At 45.0% G+C, this 17,984-nt stretch overlaps 1 protein-coding gene across 1 annotated transcript in view; it reads right to left on the bottom strand.

Moving 5' to 3' along the window:
• Window positions 1-17,984, bottom strand: part of LOC129694853 (uncharacterized) — a 30,214-nt gene extending 12,230 nt beyond the window's left edge. The window contains exons 1-6 of the mRNA XM_055631612.1: window positions 17,875-17,984; window positions 17,752-17,797; window positions 17,243-17,444; window positions 16,079-16,207; window positions 749-908; window positions 566-663 (exon numbers count right to left, since the gene is read on the bottom strand). Coding sequence (XP_055487587.1) covers window positions 566-663; window positions 749-908; window positions 16,079-16,207; window positions 17,243-17,444; window positions 17,752-17,797; window positions 17,875-17,884 — 645 coding nt within the window. The 5' untranslated portion in view covers window positions 17,885-17,984. The remainder of the gene's footprint in view (window positions 1-565; window positions 664-748; window positions 909-16,078; window positions 16,208-17,242; window positions 17,445-17,751; window positions 17,798-17,874) is intronic.

The raw sequence follows: 17,984 nt of genomic DNA, 5'->3' as shown, positions 1-17,984 counted from the left end.
GGAGAGGTTAGACAAACTTGGATTGTTTTTCTCAGGAACGTCAGATGCAACCTGATAAAAATGTATAAAACAATAAGCCGCATAGTCAGGTTAGACAGTCTGGACCTTTTTCTCCAGAGTGGAAATGTCAAGGACTAGAGGCAGAGGTTTAAACTGAGTGGGACAAAGTTGAAAGAAGTTGTGTGGGGCATGTTTTGTATCCAGAACATTGTGACTATCTGGAACATGCTGCCAGTGGTGGTGGTGGAAGCAGATATGACAGCAATGTTTAAAATGTACTTAACAAACACATGACCATGCAGGGATCAGAGGGATATAGACCATGTGCAGGCAGATGGGATTAGTTAGACTGACATCATGTTAATCAGCACACATATGATGGGCCGAAGGGCCTGGTCCTGTGCTGTATTCTTCTTTGTTCACTGTTATGTATTCAATCACAGTTTTTCTGGGTATTAATAGGAGGAACATTCAAGAAACCAGAACATTTGCAAGTCCCAGGAACAGTGGATTATTAGCCCTTTGCTGTCATAATATCTTTGCTCCCGACACAACAGATTATTACCTTCTGCTGCAGGGGCTTGTATTCATAAATCCAAGCATGGTTCTTCTCCTCTATCCCTAAGTTTTCAAACTTGGTCCCGATCACAACCCTGTAAACACCTGGAAGAGACATTTGATTGAGTTCAGTATTTCGCTAACACAGAACCAACGGGAAAGATGACACTGATCAAAAGAAAGCACCTACATTTCTGTGCTACGATGGTCTGTAAATCCTGAAACTGCTTCATTATATCGTCACTGATTTTGTCCACAACGGTCGTGTCAAAAACGAAAGCAACTCCGTGAATGACATTTCCCAAAATGACTGGATTCACTTTAGCAGAGGTCGGAATGAAATCGTGCAGCTGAATTAGACAAGGAATTAGACAAGGAAGAAGTGGTTACAATGAGAGCAACAAGAACACTGATCCTCACAGTCAAACGGCACTAACGTTGATGCTGACTGGATGTAACTATCCTGTCAGACACAACCCATTCATTCCCATCAATCATCTACTGACATCCACATGGACACATTGCTCACTCTTGGTTTGTTATCAGTGGGGTCTCTCTGTCTCAGACAAACTTCACCTGGAAATGTTGATCTCCCCACTCTCATTTTCCATTTCCTTCCCTTGTGAGTTACCTCTGGCAAAAAAATGGAACATTGAATTTGAGCCAGTGTGAGCTGTTGGTTGCGTTTGTCAGTAATCTGGTGAGGAAGTGTGGGAACAATGTCTATGCTTGTGGCTGATATAAAGCCAGGTGAGGGGATGCAGGAGGCTTCAGCTGTATGGAGTAAGGGAACAGGCAAGAACATGGCAGACAGAATACAAGGTGGGAAAATGTGAGGTCTTTCCGGCACAAATAGCAAGGCAGAGTAAACAGTGAGATCAGCTTTTCCAGGTTTACAAAACATGGAACAGTTCAGTATAATACAGTAGAGGACCCTTCACCCCACAATGTCTGTGATGGGCATGATACAAAGATCCGTATCCCTCTATTCCCTGCATATCCGTGTGCCATCTAAAAGCCTCTTAAATGCCACTTTCGTATCAGAATGGTAAAACATTCCAGGCACCCACAACAATCAGTGTATAAAAAATGTTAAAATGCTCAAACGGGGTAAGGCCAACTTTGAGGGTATGAGGTCTTGTTCAAGTTGACTGGAGCAGGTTATTTGAGGGTAAAGGAACATCAGCCAAGTAGCCAGGATGTTTGTAAAAGTGTGCTGACAAAAGCTCAAGATATGTACGTCTCCGTTAGAATGAAGGGCAAGGCAGACAAACGTAAGGAAGCTTGGCTGATGAGAGAATTTGAAGCATTGGTCAAGAATAAGAAGGACACATGGGACAGGAGGTATCCCTGGAGGTTTCAGAAACTAAGGCATAAACTGAAAAAGGAAATCAGAAGGGCAAAAAACGGCCAGGAGATAAATCTGCCAATAGCATAATGAAAATTCCAAGTGGATTTATAAATGCATAAAGGGGAAAAGGGTAACTAGAGAGTGGGACCTCTCAGGAATCAACGTGGTCGCCTCTGTGTGGAGTCACAGGAAATGGGCAAGGTCCTCAATGAGTATTTCTCCTCTGTATTTACCGAGGAGAAAGACAGGAAGACAGAGAAACTTGGAACAGTCAATGGAAGAATCTTGAGAGCAGTCAGTGTTACCATCAAAGAAATCCTGGAGGTACTATCGTGTATGAAGGTTGACACATCTCTAGGGCCTGATCAGATATATTCGAGAGCATTGTGGGGAACTAGAGAGGAAATTGCAGGAGCCCTGGTTGAAATTTATGAGTCATCTTTAAATACAGGGGAGGTGCGGGAAGACTGGAGGGAAGCAAATATGCCTCTATTCAAGAAGGGCTGCAGGGAAAATGATGGGAACCATAGGCCAGTGAGCTTAACATCTGTAGTCGGGAAATTACTCGAGAGTATTCTGAGGGGTAGGTTATACAGGCATTTGGATGGCAAAGAGCTGATATGGGATAGTATGAATTTGTACGTGGTTGGTCGTGTCTCATAAATCTGATTCAGATTTTTGAAGACGTGACCAAAAAGGTCATCTGAGGAATAGTTGATGGAATTTATTACAGAGAAATATGGAGAAATGTGAGGTGTTGCACTTTGCCTAACTTGGGCAGGACCTACATGGTGAATGGTGGGGCTCTGGGTAGTGTTGTGGAGCAGAGACATCTAGGAGTGCAGGTGCATGGTTCCGTGAAGGTTGAGTTGCAGGAAGATAAGGTGGTCAAAAAGGCTTTTGGCACATTGGCATTCTTTGGTCAGAGTAGACGTTGGGAGGATTCACCACTCTCTGTGTGAAAAAAGTTCTCCTCATCTCGGTTTTAAAGGATTTCCCCTTTATCCTTAAGCTGTGACCCCTTGTCCTGGACTTCCCCAACCTCGGGAACAATCTTCCACACCTAGCTTGTCCAACCCCTTAAGAATTTTGTAAGTTTCTATAAGATCCCCTCTCAATCTCCTAAATTCTAGAGAGTATAAACCAAGTCTATCCAGTCTTTCTTCATAAGACAGTCCTGACATCCTAGGAATCAGTCTGGTGAACCTTCTCTGCACTCCCTCTATGGCAATAATGTCCTTCCTCAGATTTGGAGACCAAAACTGCACGCTATACTCCAGGTGTGGTCTCACCAAGACCCTGTACAACTGCAGTAGAACCTCCCTGCTCCTATACTCAAATCCTCTTGCTATGAAAGCCAACATACCATTCGCTTTCTTTACTGCCTGCTGCACCTGCATGCCTACCTTCAATGACTGGTGTACCATGACACCCAGGTCTCGCTGCATCTCCCCCTTTCCCAATCGGCCACCATTTAGATAATAGTCTGCTTTCCCGTTTTTGCCACCAAAATGGATAACCTCACATTTATCCACATTATACTGCATCTAGCAAACATTTGCCCACTCACCCAGCCTATCCAAGTCACCTTGCAGTCTCCTAGCATCCTCCTCACAGCTAACACTGCCCCCCAAGTGGATGTGGTGTATCTGGACTTCCAGAAGGCTTTCGACAAGGTCCCACATAAGAGATTAGTATAGAAACTTAAAGTACACGGCATTGGGGGTTCAGTATTGATGTGGATAGAGAACTGGCTGGCAAACAGGAAGCAAAGAGTAGGAGTAAACGGGTCCTTTTCACAATGGCAGGCAGTGACTAGTGGGGTACCGCAAGGCTCAGTGCTGGGACCCCAGCTATTTACAATATATATTAATGATCTGGATGAGGGAATTGAAGGCAATATCTCCAAGTTTGCGGATGACACTAAGTTGGGGGGCAGTGTTAGCTGTGATAAGGATGCTAGGAGACTGCAAGGTGACTTGGATAGGCTGGGTGAGTGGGCAAATGTTTGGCAGATGCAGCATAATGTGGATAAATGTGAGGTTATCCATTTTGGTGGCAAAAACGGGAAAGCAGACTATTATCTAAATGGTGGCCGACAAGGAAAAGGGGAGATGCAGCGAGACCTGGGTGTCATGATACACCAGTCATTGAAAGTAGGCATGCAGGTGCAGCAGGCAGTGAAGAAAGCGAATGGTATGTTGGCTTTCATAGCAAAAGGATTTGAGTATAGGAGCAGGGAGGTTCTACTGCAGTTGTACAGGTTCTTGGTGAGACCACACCTGGAGTATTGCATACAGTTTTGGTCTCCAAATCTGAGGAAGGACATTATTGCCATTAGTGCAGAGAAGGTTCACCAGACTGATTCCTGGGATGTCAGGACTGTCTTATGAAGAAAGACTGGATAGACTTGGTTTATACTCTCTAGAATTTAGGAGATTGAGAGGGGATCTTATAGAAACTTACAACATTCTTAAGGGGTTGGACAGGCTAGATGCAGGAAGATTGCTCCCGATGTTGGGGAAGTCCAGGACAAGGGGTCACAGCTTAAGGATAAGGGGGAAGTCCTTTAAAACCGAGATGAGAAGAACTTTTTTCACACAGAGAGTGGTGAGTCTCTGGAACTCTCTGCCGCAGAGGGTAGTCGAGGCCAGTTGATTGGCTATATTTAAGAGGGAGTTAGATGCGGCCCTTGTGGCTAAGGGGATCAGAGGGTATGGAGAGAAGGCAGGTACGGGATACTGAGTTGGATGATCAGCCATGATCATATTGAATGGCGGTGCAGGCTCGAAGAGCCAAATGGCCTACTCCTGCACCTAATTTCTATGTTTCTATGTTTCTATGGTGCAGTGAAGATTTACGAGGATAGACAAGAGATAATAGGTGCAGGAGTAGGCTATTCGGCCCTTCGAGCCAGCACTGCCATTCATGGCTGATCATCCACAATCAGTGCCTCGTTCCTGCCTTCTCCCTATATCCCCTTGACTCCGCTATCTTTAAGAGTCCTATCTAGCTCTCTCTTGAAAGCATCCAGAGAACCGGCTTCCACCGCCCTCTGAGGCAGTGAATTCCACAGACTCCCAACTCTCTGTGTGAAAAAGTGTTTCCTCATCTCCGTTCTAAATGGCTTACCCCTTATTCTTAAACCCCTGGTTCTCGAATGCCCCAACATCAGGAACATGTTTCCTGCCTCCAGTGTGTCCAAACCCTTAAGCTATATAATTAAAAGTCTCATCTTGACCACTTCCTGTTTGCACTGTGCTTTGATTTTAGAAAAAAAACACTACCCCATTTGGCTGTGATTTTTTTTGCCATCTTACTGAGTCCTCCTCCGCCGGTCAGACCACGAGGATTTTTCCCATCGTGGAAAAATTATTAGTGTTTAAAAGATCTTGACATTCTCTCTCCTGTCAATCACTGCCATTAAGGCCATGCCCTTTCTGGTGAGAGGTGGGAGGGACTATAAAACCCAGAAGGGTGGGCATGGCTCAGTCTGTCTGCAAGATGGCGAGGGAGAGGTCACAACTCTCTGTCTGAGCTGAGAAACTACAGAACACTGTGAGTATGCAATGTACTTGAATAAATGATTTGTTAGTCCTTCATGAAAATGAAATGAGTTGTTTGGCCTGGCCTGTGCTTGAAACTGCAATGGCAATGGAAATGAAGTGAAAATCACAATCAGCTGATTTGCTTGGGCCTGCCCTGCGTTTGAAAGTGCAATGGCAATGGAAATGAAGTGAAAATGCAATCAGCTGTTTGGCCTGCCCTGTGCTTCAAACTGCAATGGCAAGGAAAGTGAAATGAAAATGCAATGAGCTATTCGTCCTGCCCTGTGCTTGAAACTGCAATGCAATTGGACATTAAATTAAATGTGTTGTTTGGCCTGCTGAAACCATTTATTTTGGTGCACAAGGCACCTATTAGCCGAGAAACCAGTCCCTTTTTGCCTAAAATGCCCCTACTATCCCAGTGGTAGCATTTTGGCCAAAAGGCCCGTGCCAGGCCCGGACAGTCCAGAAAAAGTGCCTTTCACTGAGATTTCACTCAGATTTTTTTAAAAGAGCCCCTTCAGCCCATCAGGCCTGTACTAGCCCAGGAGTCCCTTTGGCCCAACAGTAAGTATCCCCCCTGCAAGTATTAAACCTCATCCCAGTATTTTTCTCCCTCCCTTCATTTGCTCCCTGTGAGATCCAGGCCAGGATAGACTTTCCTCCTTCATTGCTGTGATCTGCAGAAAAAGATGAAAAATGTCTAAAATTGCTTCTCCACCCTCTCCCGCTTCTTACAGAGTCTCTCACCTGTTTTGGGCAGAATTTCTGGCAGTTTCTGGTCTGCCAGCCAACCAGGCCTGAGTGACTGAGCTGCCAGCCCACCAGGCCTGAGTGACTGAGCTGCCAGCCCAAGAATCCATTCGGCCCACAATATCCATACTACCGCTCCAGACACCATGCTAGCACTCCAGAAAAAAACCCTCACAGACTGGCCAGCAATATTGGAATTGGTGGAGAGGTGGAATATTGCTTCGGGGGCCCAGCCCTCCCGTGTGAACATGGGACCCGACGGGTCCCACTTAGTCTAGTAATCTTCTATGTTTCAATAAGACACCCTCTCATCCCTCTGAATTCCAGAGTGTACAAGCCTAGCTGCTCCATTCTCTCAGCATATGACAGTCGCCCCATCCCGGGAATTAACCTGGTAAACCAACGCTGTACTCCCTCAATAGCAAGAATGTCCTTCCTCAAATTTTGGGACCAAAACGGCATACAATACACCAGGTGTGGTCTCAGTAGGGCCCTGTACAACTGCAGAAGGACCTCTTTGTTCCTAACTCAACTCCTCTTGTTATAAAAGCCAACTTTATAAAGGCTTTCTTCACTGCCTGCTATGCCTACATGCTTACTTTCAGTGACTGATGAACAAGGACCCCCCAGATCACGTTGTACTTCCACTTTTCCCAACTTGACACCAGTAAGATTATAATCTGCTTTCCTGTTTTTGCTACCAAAGTGGATAACCTCACATTTATCCACATTAAACTGCATCCGCCATGCATCTGCCCACTCACCCAACCTGTCCAAGTCACCCTGCATTCTCATAGCATCCTCCTCACATTGCCACCCAGCTTTGTGTTATCTGCAAATTTGCTAATGTTACTTTGAATCCCTTCATCTAAATCATTGATCTATATTGTAAAGCTGCAGTCCCAGCACCGAGCCTTGGGGTATTGCGTGCAGTTCCGGTCATCTCAATGTAGGAAAGATTGGTAGCTTTGGAAAAGGCGCAGAGGTTTTCTGGGATGCTGGGATTAGGGGGTATTAGCTGCGGGGAGAGGGTGGACAGAATTGGATTGTTTTCTCTGGCTTTATAGGTGGCTGGTCATGTCTTATGAACCTGATCATGTTTTCAGCAAGACCTGGGCGTCTTTGTACACCGGTCACTGAAAGTTGGCTAACAGGTACAGCAGGCAGTGAAGAAAGCTAATGGGATGTTGGCCTTCATTAGAAGAGGATTTCAGTATAAGAGGAAAGAGGTTCTTCTGCAGTTGTATAGGGCTCTGGTGAGACCACATCTGGAGTATTGTGTACAGTTTTGGTCTCCTAATTTGAGGAAGGACATCCTTGTGATTGAAGCAGTGCAGCATAGGGTCACGAAATTGACCCCTGGGATGCCTGGACTGTCGTATGTGGAAAGATTGAAAAGACTAGGCTTGTATTCACTGGAGTTTAGAAGGATGAGGGGGATCTTATAGAAACATATAAAATTGTAAAAGGACTGGACAAGCTAGATGCAGGAAAAATGTTCCTAATGTTGGGCGAGTCCAGAACCAGGGGCCACAGTCTTAGAATAAAGGGGAGGTCATTTAAGACTGAGGTGAGAAAAATCTTTTGCACCCAGAGAGTTGTGAATTGATGGAATTCCCTGCCACAGAGGAGGCCAAATCACTGGATGGATTTAAGAGAGAGTTAGATAGAACTCTAAGGGCTAGTGGAGTCAAGGGAAATGGGGAGAAGGCAGGCACGGGTTATTGATAGGGGATGATCAGCCATGATCGTAATGAATGGCGGTGCTGGCTCGAAGGGCCGAATGGCCTCCTCCTGCACCTATTTTCTATGGTTCTATGTTTCTAAAGAATGGGTGACGTTTCAGGTCGGAACCCTTCTTCAGACTGAAAGTAGAGGGGATAAATGGAGGTAAGAAAAGGCCAGAACAAATTAAGGGTTGCCAACAGATGACTAAGGAAGGATGGAGCCCACAATGGTCCTTTGTTGGCTGTTGAAGATGTGATAAGGAGAGGGATTTAGGAATGTGAACAGTGGAACTGGTAGGATGACTTGGATGAGGGAGGAAGGGAGGGATTGCAGGGATTACTTGAAATTAGAGAAATCAACTGGCAACCACTGCCTTGTAAGCAGCCCAAGTGAAATATGGGGTGCTATGCTGCCAGGACAGAAAGGTCAGAATGGGAAAGGGAATTAAAATGTTTGGAAACTGGAAGATCACGTAGGCCAAGGCAGACTGAGCGAAGGTGTTCAGTGAAACGATCGCCAAGTCTACATTTGGCCATGCCGATATATTGGAGCCCACACATGGAGACATGATGTTGGAAGAGGTGCAAGTGAAAGGACTACTGGGGTCCCTGGTTGGAGTTGAGTGAGCAGGTATAAGGACAGATATAACCATATAACAATTACAGCACGGAAACAGGCCATCCGTGCCGAACAACTTTTTTTTCCATTAGTCCCACCTGCCTGCACTCATACCATAACCCTCCATTCCCTTCTCAACCATATGCCTATCCAATTTATTTTTAAATTATACCAATGAACCTGCCTCCACCACTTCCACTGGAAGCTCATTCCACACCGCTACCACTCTCTGAGTAAAGAAGTTCCCCCTCATGTTACCCCTAAACTTCTGTCCCTTAATTCTGAAGTCATGTCCTCTTGTTTGAATCTTCCCTATTCTCAAAGGGAAAAGCCTGTCCACATCAACTCTGTCTATCCCTCTCATCATTTTAAAGACCTCTATCAAGTCCCCCCCTTAACCTTCTGCGCTCCAGAGAATAAAGACCTAACTTATTCAACCTATCTCTGTAACTTAGTTGTTGAAACCCAGGCAACATTCTAGTAAATCTCCTCTGTACTCTCTCTATTTTGTTGACATCCTTCCTATAATTGGGCGACCAAAATTGTACACCATACTCCAGATTTGGTCTCACCAATGCCTTGTACAATTTTAACATTACATCCCAGCTTCTATACTCAATGCTCTGATTTATAAAGGCTAGCAGACCAAAAGCTTTCTTTACCACACTATCTATATGAGATTCCACCTTCAAGGAACTATGCACGGTTATTCCCAGATCCCTCTGTTCAACTGTATTCTTCAATTCCCTAACATTTACCATGTACGTCCTATTTTGATTTGTCCTGCCAAGGTGTAGCACCTCACATTTATCAGCAGTAAACTCCATCTGCCATTTTTAAGCCCATTTTTCCAATTGGCCTAAATCACTCTGTAGACTTTGGAAATCCTCTTCATTATCCACAGCACCCCCTATCTTGGTATCATCTGCATACTTACTAATCCAATTTACCACACCTTCATCCAGATCATTGATGTACATGACAAACAACAAAGGACCCAACACAGATCCCTGAGGCACCCCACTAGTCACCTGCCTCCAACCCGATAAACAGCCATCCACCATTACCCTCTGGCTTCTCCCATTCTGCCACTGTTGAATCCATCTTGCTATTCCGGCATTTATACCCAACAGTTGAACCTTCTTAACCAATCTTCCATGAGGAACCTTGTCAAATGCCTTACTAAAGTCCATATAGACAACATCCACTGCTTTACCCTCGTCAATTTCCCTAGTAACCTCTTCAAAAAATTCAAGAAGATTAGTCAAACATGACCTTCCAGGCACAAATCCATGTTGACTGTTCCTAATCAGACCCTGTTGATCCAGATGCTTATATATATTATCTCTAAGTATCTTTTCCATTAATTTGCCCACCACTGAAGTCAAACTAACAGGTCTATAATTGCTAGGTTTACTCTTAGAACCCTTTTTAAAACAATGGAACAACATGTGCAGTACGCCAATCCTCGGGGACTATTCCCATTTCTAATGACATTTGAAATATTTCTGTCATAACCCCGGCTATTTCTACATTAACTTCCCTCAATGTCCTAGGGAATATCCTGTCAGGACCTGGAGACTTATCCACTTTTATATTTTTCAAAAGTGTCAGTACTTCTTTTACTTTGAACCTCATAGTATCCATAGCTACTCTACTAGTTTCCGTTACCTCACATAATTCAATATCCTTCTTCTTGGTGAATACCGAAGAAAAAAAATTTTTCAACATCTCCCCCATCTCTTTTGGCTCTGCAGATAACTGTCCACTCTGTCTCTCCAATGGACCAATTTTATCCCTCGTTATCCTTTTGCAATTAATATAGCAGTAGAAACCTTTTGGATTTACTTTCACCTTACTTGCCAAAGCAACCTCATATCTTCTTTTAGCTTTTCTAATTTCTTTCTTAAGATTCTTTTTACATTCCTTATACTCCTCAAGCACCTCAAATACTTCATCCTGCCTATAATTATTGTAGATCTCCCTCTTTTTCCAAACAAGATGTCCAATTTCCCTTGAAAACCAGGGCTCTTTCCAATTTTTACTGTTTCCTTTCAACCGAACAGGAACATAAAGATTCTGTACTCTTAAATTTTCCCCTTTAAATGTCCTCCATTTCTCTTCTACAACTTTCCCATAAAACACAATGTCGCAGTTCACTCCTTTTAAATCATCTCGCATCTCATCATATAACCATATAACCATATAACAATTACAGCAAGGAAACAGGCCATCTCGGCCCTACAAGTCCGTGCCGAACAAATATTTTTCCCCTTAGTCCCACCTGCCTGCACTCATACCATAACCCTCCATTCCCTTCTCATCCATATGCCTATCCAATTTATTTTTAAATGATACCAATGAACCTGCCTCCACCACTTCCACAGGGAGCTCATTCCACACTGCTACCACTCTCTGCGTAAAGAAGTTCCCCCTCATATTACCCCTAAACTTCTGTCCCTTAATTCTGAAGTCATGTCCTCTTGTTTGAATCTTCCCTATTCTCAAAGGGAAAAGCTTGTCCACATCAACTCTGTCCATCCCTCTCATCATTTTAAAGACCTCTATCAGGTCCCCCCTTAACCTTCTGCGCTCCAGAGAATAAAGACCTAACTTATTCAACCTATCTCTGTAACTTAGTTGTTGAAACCCAGGCAACATTCTAGTAAATCTCCTCTGCACTCTCTCTATTTTGTTGACGTCCTTCCTATAATTGGGCGACCAAAATTGTACACCATACTCCAGATTTGGTCACCAATGCCTTGTACAATTTTAACATTACATCCCAGCTTCTATGCTCAATGCTCTGATTTATAAAGGCTAGCATACCAAAAGCTTTCTTTACCACCCTATCTATATGAGATTCCACCTTCAAGGAACTATGCACGGTTATACCCAGATCCCTCTGTTCAACTGTATTCTTCAATTCCCTACCATTTACCATGTACGTCCTATTTTGATTTGTCCTGCCAAGGTGTAGCACCTCACATTTATCAGCATTAAACTCCATCTGCCATCTTTCAGCCCATTTTTCCAAATGGCCTAATTCTAAATGGCCTAATGGCCCCATTCTAGTTTAAAGTCTCCCCAGTAGCCTTTGCAAATTTCCCCGCCAGGATATTGGTCCCCCTCGGGTTCAAGTGCAACTCATCAAAGTTACCTTTTCTTCAATCAAAAATCTCAACCATAGGTCCAGTTCTGACCCTCTCCATAATTATATTGAAACTAATGGTATTGTGATCACTGGACCCGAAGTGCTCCCCAACGCATACCTCCGCCACCTGTCTCATCTCATTTCCTAACAGGAGGTCCAGCACTGCCCCTCCTCTGGTAGGTACTTCTATATATTGCTGCAAAAAAACTATCCTGCACACATTTTACAAATTCCAACCCATCCAGCCCATTTACAGAATGTGTTTCCCAGTCTATGTGTGGAAAGTTGAAATCTCCCACAATCACTACCTTGTGCTTACTACTAATATCTGCTATCTCCTTACATATTTGCTCTTCCAATTCCCCATTTAGCGGTCTATAATACACCCCTAATAAGTGTTGCTACACCTTTCCCACTTCTCAATTCCACCCAAATAGCCTCCCTAGATGAGCCCTCTAATCTATCCTGCCAAAGCACTGCTGTAATATCTTCCCTGACTAGCAATGCAACACCTCCACCTCTTGCCCCTCCAGTTCTATCACACCTGAAGCTACGAAATCCTGGAATATTTAGTTTCCACTCACAGCCCTCCTGCAACCATGTTTCACTGATCGCCACAACATCATGCTTCCAGGTGTCTATCCAGACTCTAAGCTCATCCACCTTTCTTACAATGCTCCTAGCATTAAAATATGCACATTTAAGAACCCCCCCCCCGCCCCGTCTATTCTTCTGTTTATTTCTTTTTTTTTTTTTCTCCTCTTGTGTCCGAGTGCTTCCCTTTTCTGCTTCCTGCCTCCAATTCTGTCTACTAGCTTTCGTTATTTGAGTCCCTCGCCCCAACCATTCTAGTTTAAAGTCTCCCCAGTAGCCTTTGCAAATTTCCCCGCCAGGATATTGGTCCCCCTCGGGTTCAAGTGCAACCCATCCTTTCTGTACAGGTCCCACCTTCCCCAAAAGAAGTCCCAATGATCCAGAAACTTGAATTCCTGCCCTCTGCACCAGTCTTTCAGCCACGCATTTATCCTCCACCTCACTCCATTCAGTCTCACTGTCACTGTCGCGTGGCACAGGCAGTAATCCTGAGATTGTTACCTTTTTGGTCCTTTTCCTTAACTCTCCTCCCAACTCCCTAAATCCTCCCTTCAGGACCTCTTCACTTTTTTTACCTATGTCATTGGTACCTATATGTACCACGACCTCAGGCTCCTCTCCCTCTGATTTCAGGATATCTTGGATGCGTTGAGACACGTCCGAGACCTTGGCACCAGGGAGGCAGACCACCATCCTGGTCTCCCGACTGCGTCCACAGAATCGCCTATCCGACTCCCTAACAATAGAGTCCCCAATTACTATTGCCCTCTTCTTTTTTACCCTACTTTCGGAGCAACAGGGCCGGTCTCTGTGCTGGAGGCCCGTCCGCTGTCGCTACCCCCGGGTAGGCTGTCACCCCCATCCGTACTCAAACAGGAGTACTTATTTGCAAGGTGTACCGACATTGGAGTACTCACTCGTTCCTGCCTCTGCCCCTTGCCCTTCCTTAGCGTGACCCACATGTCTCTCTCCCGTGGTTTTGGAGTGACCACCTCCCTATAACTCCCCTCTATGACCTCCTCACTCTCCCTGACCAGACAGAGGTCATCGAGCTGCTGCTCCAGGATCCTAATACGGTCCCTTAGGAGCCCCATCTCGCTGCACCTGGTGCAGATGTGGATGTCTGGAGGGCCATCCGACACCATGACCTCCCACATCTGACATCCAGAACAGTACACTGCTCTGGCTGTCATTCTCCCGCCTTACCCTGGATCTGATACCAGTATAATACAATAGAAACTGTTGGGAGAAATCAGCTGGTATCTGACTCACAACAGCTGCTCCCTCTTGACCTTTAAACTGCACCTTTATTATATAAACAAAAAGCACTGTACCTTTAGCCCACTGTACCCTTAGCTCACTGTACCTTTACTAAAGCACTGTACATTTAGCCCACTGTACCCTTAGCTCACTGTACCTTTACTAAAGCACTGTACATTTAGCCCACTGTACCCTTAGCTCACTGTACCTTTACTAAAGCACTGTACCTTTAACCAGAAAGCACAAATGCTAACCGGAGGTTGCACCCAATCAGCTGCTTCCTCTAGTCTGCTTCCACCAATCAGCGGCTTCCACCAGAACCCTCACTATGGAGTGTGGAACGTTACGGATTTTGGTAAAAGCCCTGACACTCCGCCACACTCTCCAATGGTCCCGGGCCTCCTTGGAGGATGTCCTTGGAGATGTCCTTGTAAGAAAGAACTGCAGTTGCTGATTTACATCAAAGTTAGACACAGAACGCTGGAGTAACTCAACGAGTGAAGCAGCATCTCTGGATAGGAGGAATGGGCAACGTTTCTGGTCGAGACCCTTCTTTAGACTGATGTTGGGAGTGGGACAAAGAAAGAATGTAGGCAGAGACAGTAAGACTAGTGGGAGAACTGGGAAGGGGAAGGGGATGGAGAGGGAAAACAAGGACTATCTGAAGTTAGAGAAGCCAATGTTCATACTGCTGAGGTGTGAATTACCCAATCAAAATGTGAGGTGCTGTTTCTCCAATTTGCTCTGGGCTGCACTATGACAATGGAGGAGGCCCAGGACAGAAAGGTCAGATTGGGAATGGGAGGGGAAGTTGAAGTGCTGGGCCACAGGAGGATCAGGTAGGTTAAGATGGACTGAGCGGAAGTGTTCAGTGAAACGATCGCCGAGCCTGCGCTTGGTCTCACCGATGTAGAGGCATTGACACCTGGAACAGCGGAATCTGTAGATGAGTTTGGAGGAGGAGCAGGTGAACCTTTGCCTCACCTGGAAAGACTGTTGGGATGGAGGGAGTCGATGGGGGAGGTAAAGCGACAGGTCCTTGGATGGTCCTTGGAGGATGATGTGTTGTTTGCTACAGCTGATGGGGTGAAAGGTGAGGATTAGGGGACTCTGTCCCTGTTCGACTGAGGGAAATAGAGGGAGCAAAAGCGGAACTGTGGGGTACATATGGGTAACATGTTCACCATTTTGTTTCTCTTTTCTTCTCCCCATCCTCCTCTCCTTCTTGAGGACATATGCCCCAACCTGTTATTAAACCAAGGAGAGACAGAAAATCCTGCAGTAACTCAGCGAGACAAGCAGCATTTCTGGAGAGAAGGAATGGCCATTCTTTCACCCATTCCTTCTCTCCAGAGATGCTGCCTGTCCTGCTGAGTTACTCCAGCATTTTGTGTCTATCTCGATTTAAATCAGCATATGTTGTTCCTTCCTACACACTGTTATTAAACCATGTCTAAACTCTCCTTACCAGCAATTGCACACAACACCATTCCACGGCTAGGATTCACAATTATTCTCTTTCCCTGTGTGCTAATCCAGGACCAATTTCTGTCACCGTCTCTGTGTGTTACTCCAGGATCAATCTCGGTCAGTGTCCTTTATGTTATTTCAGGATTAATTTTACTTGTTGCTCTCTGTGGTTAAACTTGGGTTATTTCACGCCCTTTTTTCCGATGATTCAGATCTATCATAATGTAACCTAGAATGATGCCGCTTAACTGAAAACATTAAACCAATGGTGCAGCGATAGAGTTGCGGCCTTACAATGCCAGGAACTCGGGTTCGATCCTGACCACGGGTGCTGTCTGTACGGAGTTTGTACGTTCTCCCTGTGATTGCGTGGGTTTTCTCCGGGTGCTCCGGTTTCTTCACACATTCCAAAGACATGCGGGTTTGTAGGTTAATTGGCTTCTGTAAATTGTCACTAGTGTGTGCAGGATAGAACAGGTGGTTTCTATTCAGTGGGCCGAAGGGCCTGTTTCCATGTTGTATCACTGAACTATACATTATAATCTAGAATGATGCTGCTTTATTAAAACCATTAAACCAGTACCATCTCAAGTATCATATGGTTATATAATAGTGTATGATAAGTGTAACTGTTACTAGAATGGTATGATTTGTATCATGTGATATATTCTATATCAGTCTCGTGAATATGTGAGTATGCGCAGTGTATTTTATAAAATAAAGAAGACCCACACGGGCAACAGCGTGGACTGAAAACCTGTCCATGTTTCTATCTACATGCTGAAGCCATACTATCTTACAATATGGGAGAGCACTGATCAGTGGATTGTACTCAAGAGTGTTTGACAAAGAACGACATGAGCATGTCAACAGTTCTTGATGACAGCCCAAGTGACCGGGCAGCACTTCCTTCAAACAGTCACCTTGTGCATCACTTCAGATCACAGGTCCATCCCTCACGGTGCTTGAATCTACATCTGAACCATATCTGACATGCAGAAAGATGTTTCCCGGGCAGACTGGTAAATTAATCAGGAAACTCACGTTTGTTCCTATGGGGATTCTTCCCTCCAGTATCAAGCGAAGAAGTACTTTCGTTTCCTGACACGGCTCCAATGCATTCCATCCGGCTGTATCCCAAAACTTTAACTTTCCCAACTTGTAGGATCTCAGCTGTGAATGTTCAAAAAGACATACATTTGTCCGGCACTATTTGTGGAGAATGAAGTGCCGTGTAATCCCTTCATAGCAGGATCCCATCAACAGCAAACTAATGATCAACAGAATATCTGCTTTTGTGTACGAAGGAACTGCAGATGCTGTTTAAAACGAAGATAAACGCAAAAAGCTGGAGTAACTCAGTGGGACAGGCAGTATTCTTGGAGAGACGTTTCGGGTCGAGATCCTTCTTCAGACCAAAAGGGTCTCGACCCGAAATGTCACCGATTCCTTCTCTCCAGAGATGCTGCCTGACCTGCTGAGTTACTCCAGCACTTTGTGTCTATGTGCTTCAGTTTTGTGGGCTGATGGTTAAACCTTAACACTAGGACACAAACCTTGTTACCTGCCCTGTTCCCAGTGACGAGAGGTCCCAGAGACATGAGGAGAATTCCCGGATGAGAACTGGAATTGGGTTTTACAATCGATCAGCTGGCTTTTGTTCTCAGTGAGTGAGTGGCTGTTATTCCCTATAAACATACCAAGAGTCCAGTCGTCGGGTACACCAGGGGGATGAAGAATGGGCGGTGATGTCGCATCTCCAGCAAAGCAATCTATGTGTGTATTAAAATAACAAGAGCGTGGGTGTAGACCATTCACTATGTTATTGATCTGATCCATGCCCGGTTTCACTATATTGTGTCCCGATCCATGATCCGGGCCGGGTTTTCACAATGTCATCTTGTGGAATGCAGCTTAGCTGGGTCGGTTATTTAGTTTGATAAGGATTGCAAAACTTGCAAAAATGTTTAAGAAAGAACTGCAGATGCTAGAACAATCAAAGGTAGATAAAAAAATGCTGGAGAAACTCAGCGGGCGAGGCAGCATCTATAGAGAGAAGGAATAGGCGACGTTTCAGGTCGAGACTTCTTCAGACTCTGGAGAGATGGAATAGGCGACGTAAACTACATGGACGCTTTGATTTCGTCTCTGACAATGGATATTAAAGTACACTTTGTATGAAGTTAAAATACTTTATAGAGTGGGTACCTCCGTTGTAAGAGAATCGGGATTTGTCCCGGTCGGGACACATGTCGTGGTCCTTCCATTTGGATCCAGAGCCGAGAGGAAGGTGTTGATGGTGGAAGATTTCCCAGCCCCTACCATGCCGAACATCAGGATGTTGACGTAACCCTCATGCCCTTTAGGAAGTTCGTAGTTTCTCAGGTAATCCTTCAGGACTTTCAGGTTCCTGCCAAAGAACAAGGAGGAAAACGCCCACCAGGTGTCTGGGTGAAACACATGGATCAGATCATCACATTTCATTGTGTTTTGCTCACCATTCCAGCATCTACAAAGTGTTGGAGGAACTCAGCGGGTCAGGCAGCATCAGTGGAGCTACTTCGGATCAGTCTGAAGAAGGGAATGAGAACCAAAACGTCGCCCGTTCATTCCCTCCACAGATGCTGCCTGAGCCGCTGTTTCTCTGGCACATTGTGTTTTTGCATCACATCTCACTGTGTCGGTCCTGAACACACTCTACGATTGAGGCAACTTACCGCTCGTCCATTGGTGGATTGTGAACGCAGCCGTCCTTTGAATAATCTGAAATAGAAGTTAAAATAATTAATGTGTATGCTTTTAATCTCGAGAGGGAGATCTCAGTACGAATGTGAACTAACCGCTTCCCATCCTGGTACAATGTGTTCCCAAGAATAAGTGGCGATGAGCTGACAGCGTCGTGACTAGAAACGCAAGTCTATGTTTCACTTCCACTTTGTGCGGGCTTTGT

Source organism: Leucoraja erinacea, unplaced genomic scaffold, assembly GCF_028641065.1.
Source record: "Leucoraja erinacea ecotype New England unplaced genomic scaffold, Leri_hhj_1 Leri_828S, whole genome shotgun sequence".
NCBI lineage: Eukaryota > Metazoa > Chordata > Chondrichthyes > Rajiformes > Rajidae > Leucoraja > Leucoraja erinaceus.
This window is presented reverse-complemented; position numbering and strand designations above follow the sequence as displayed.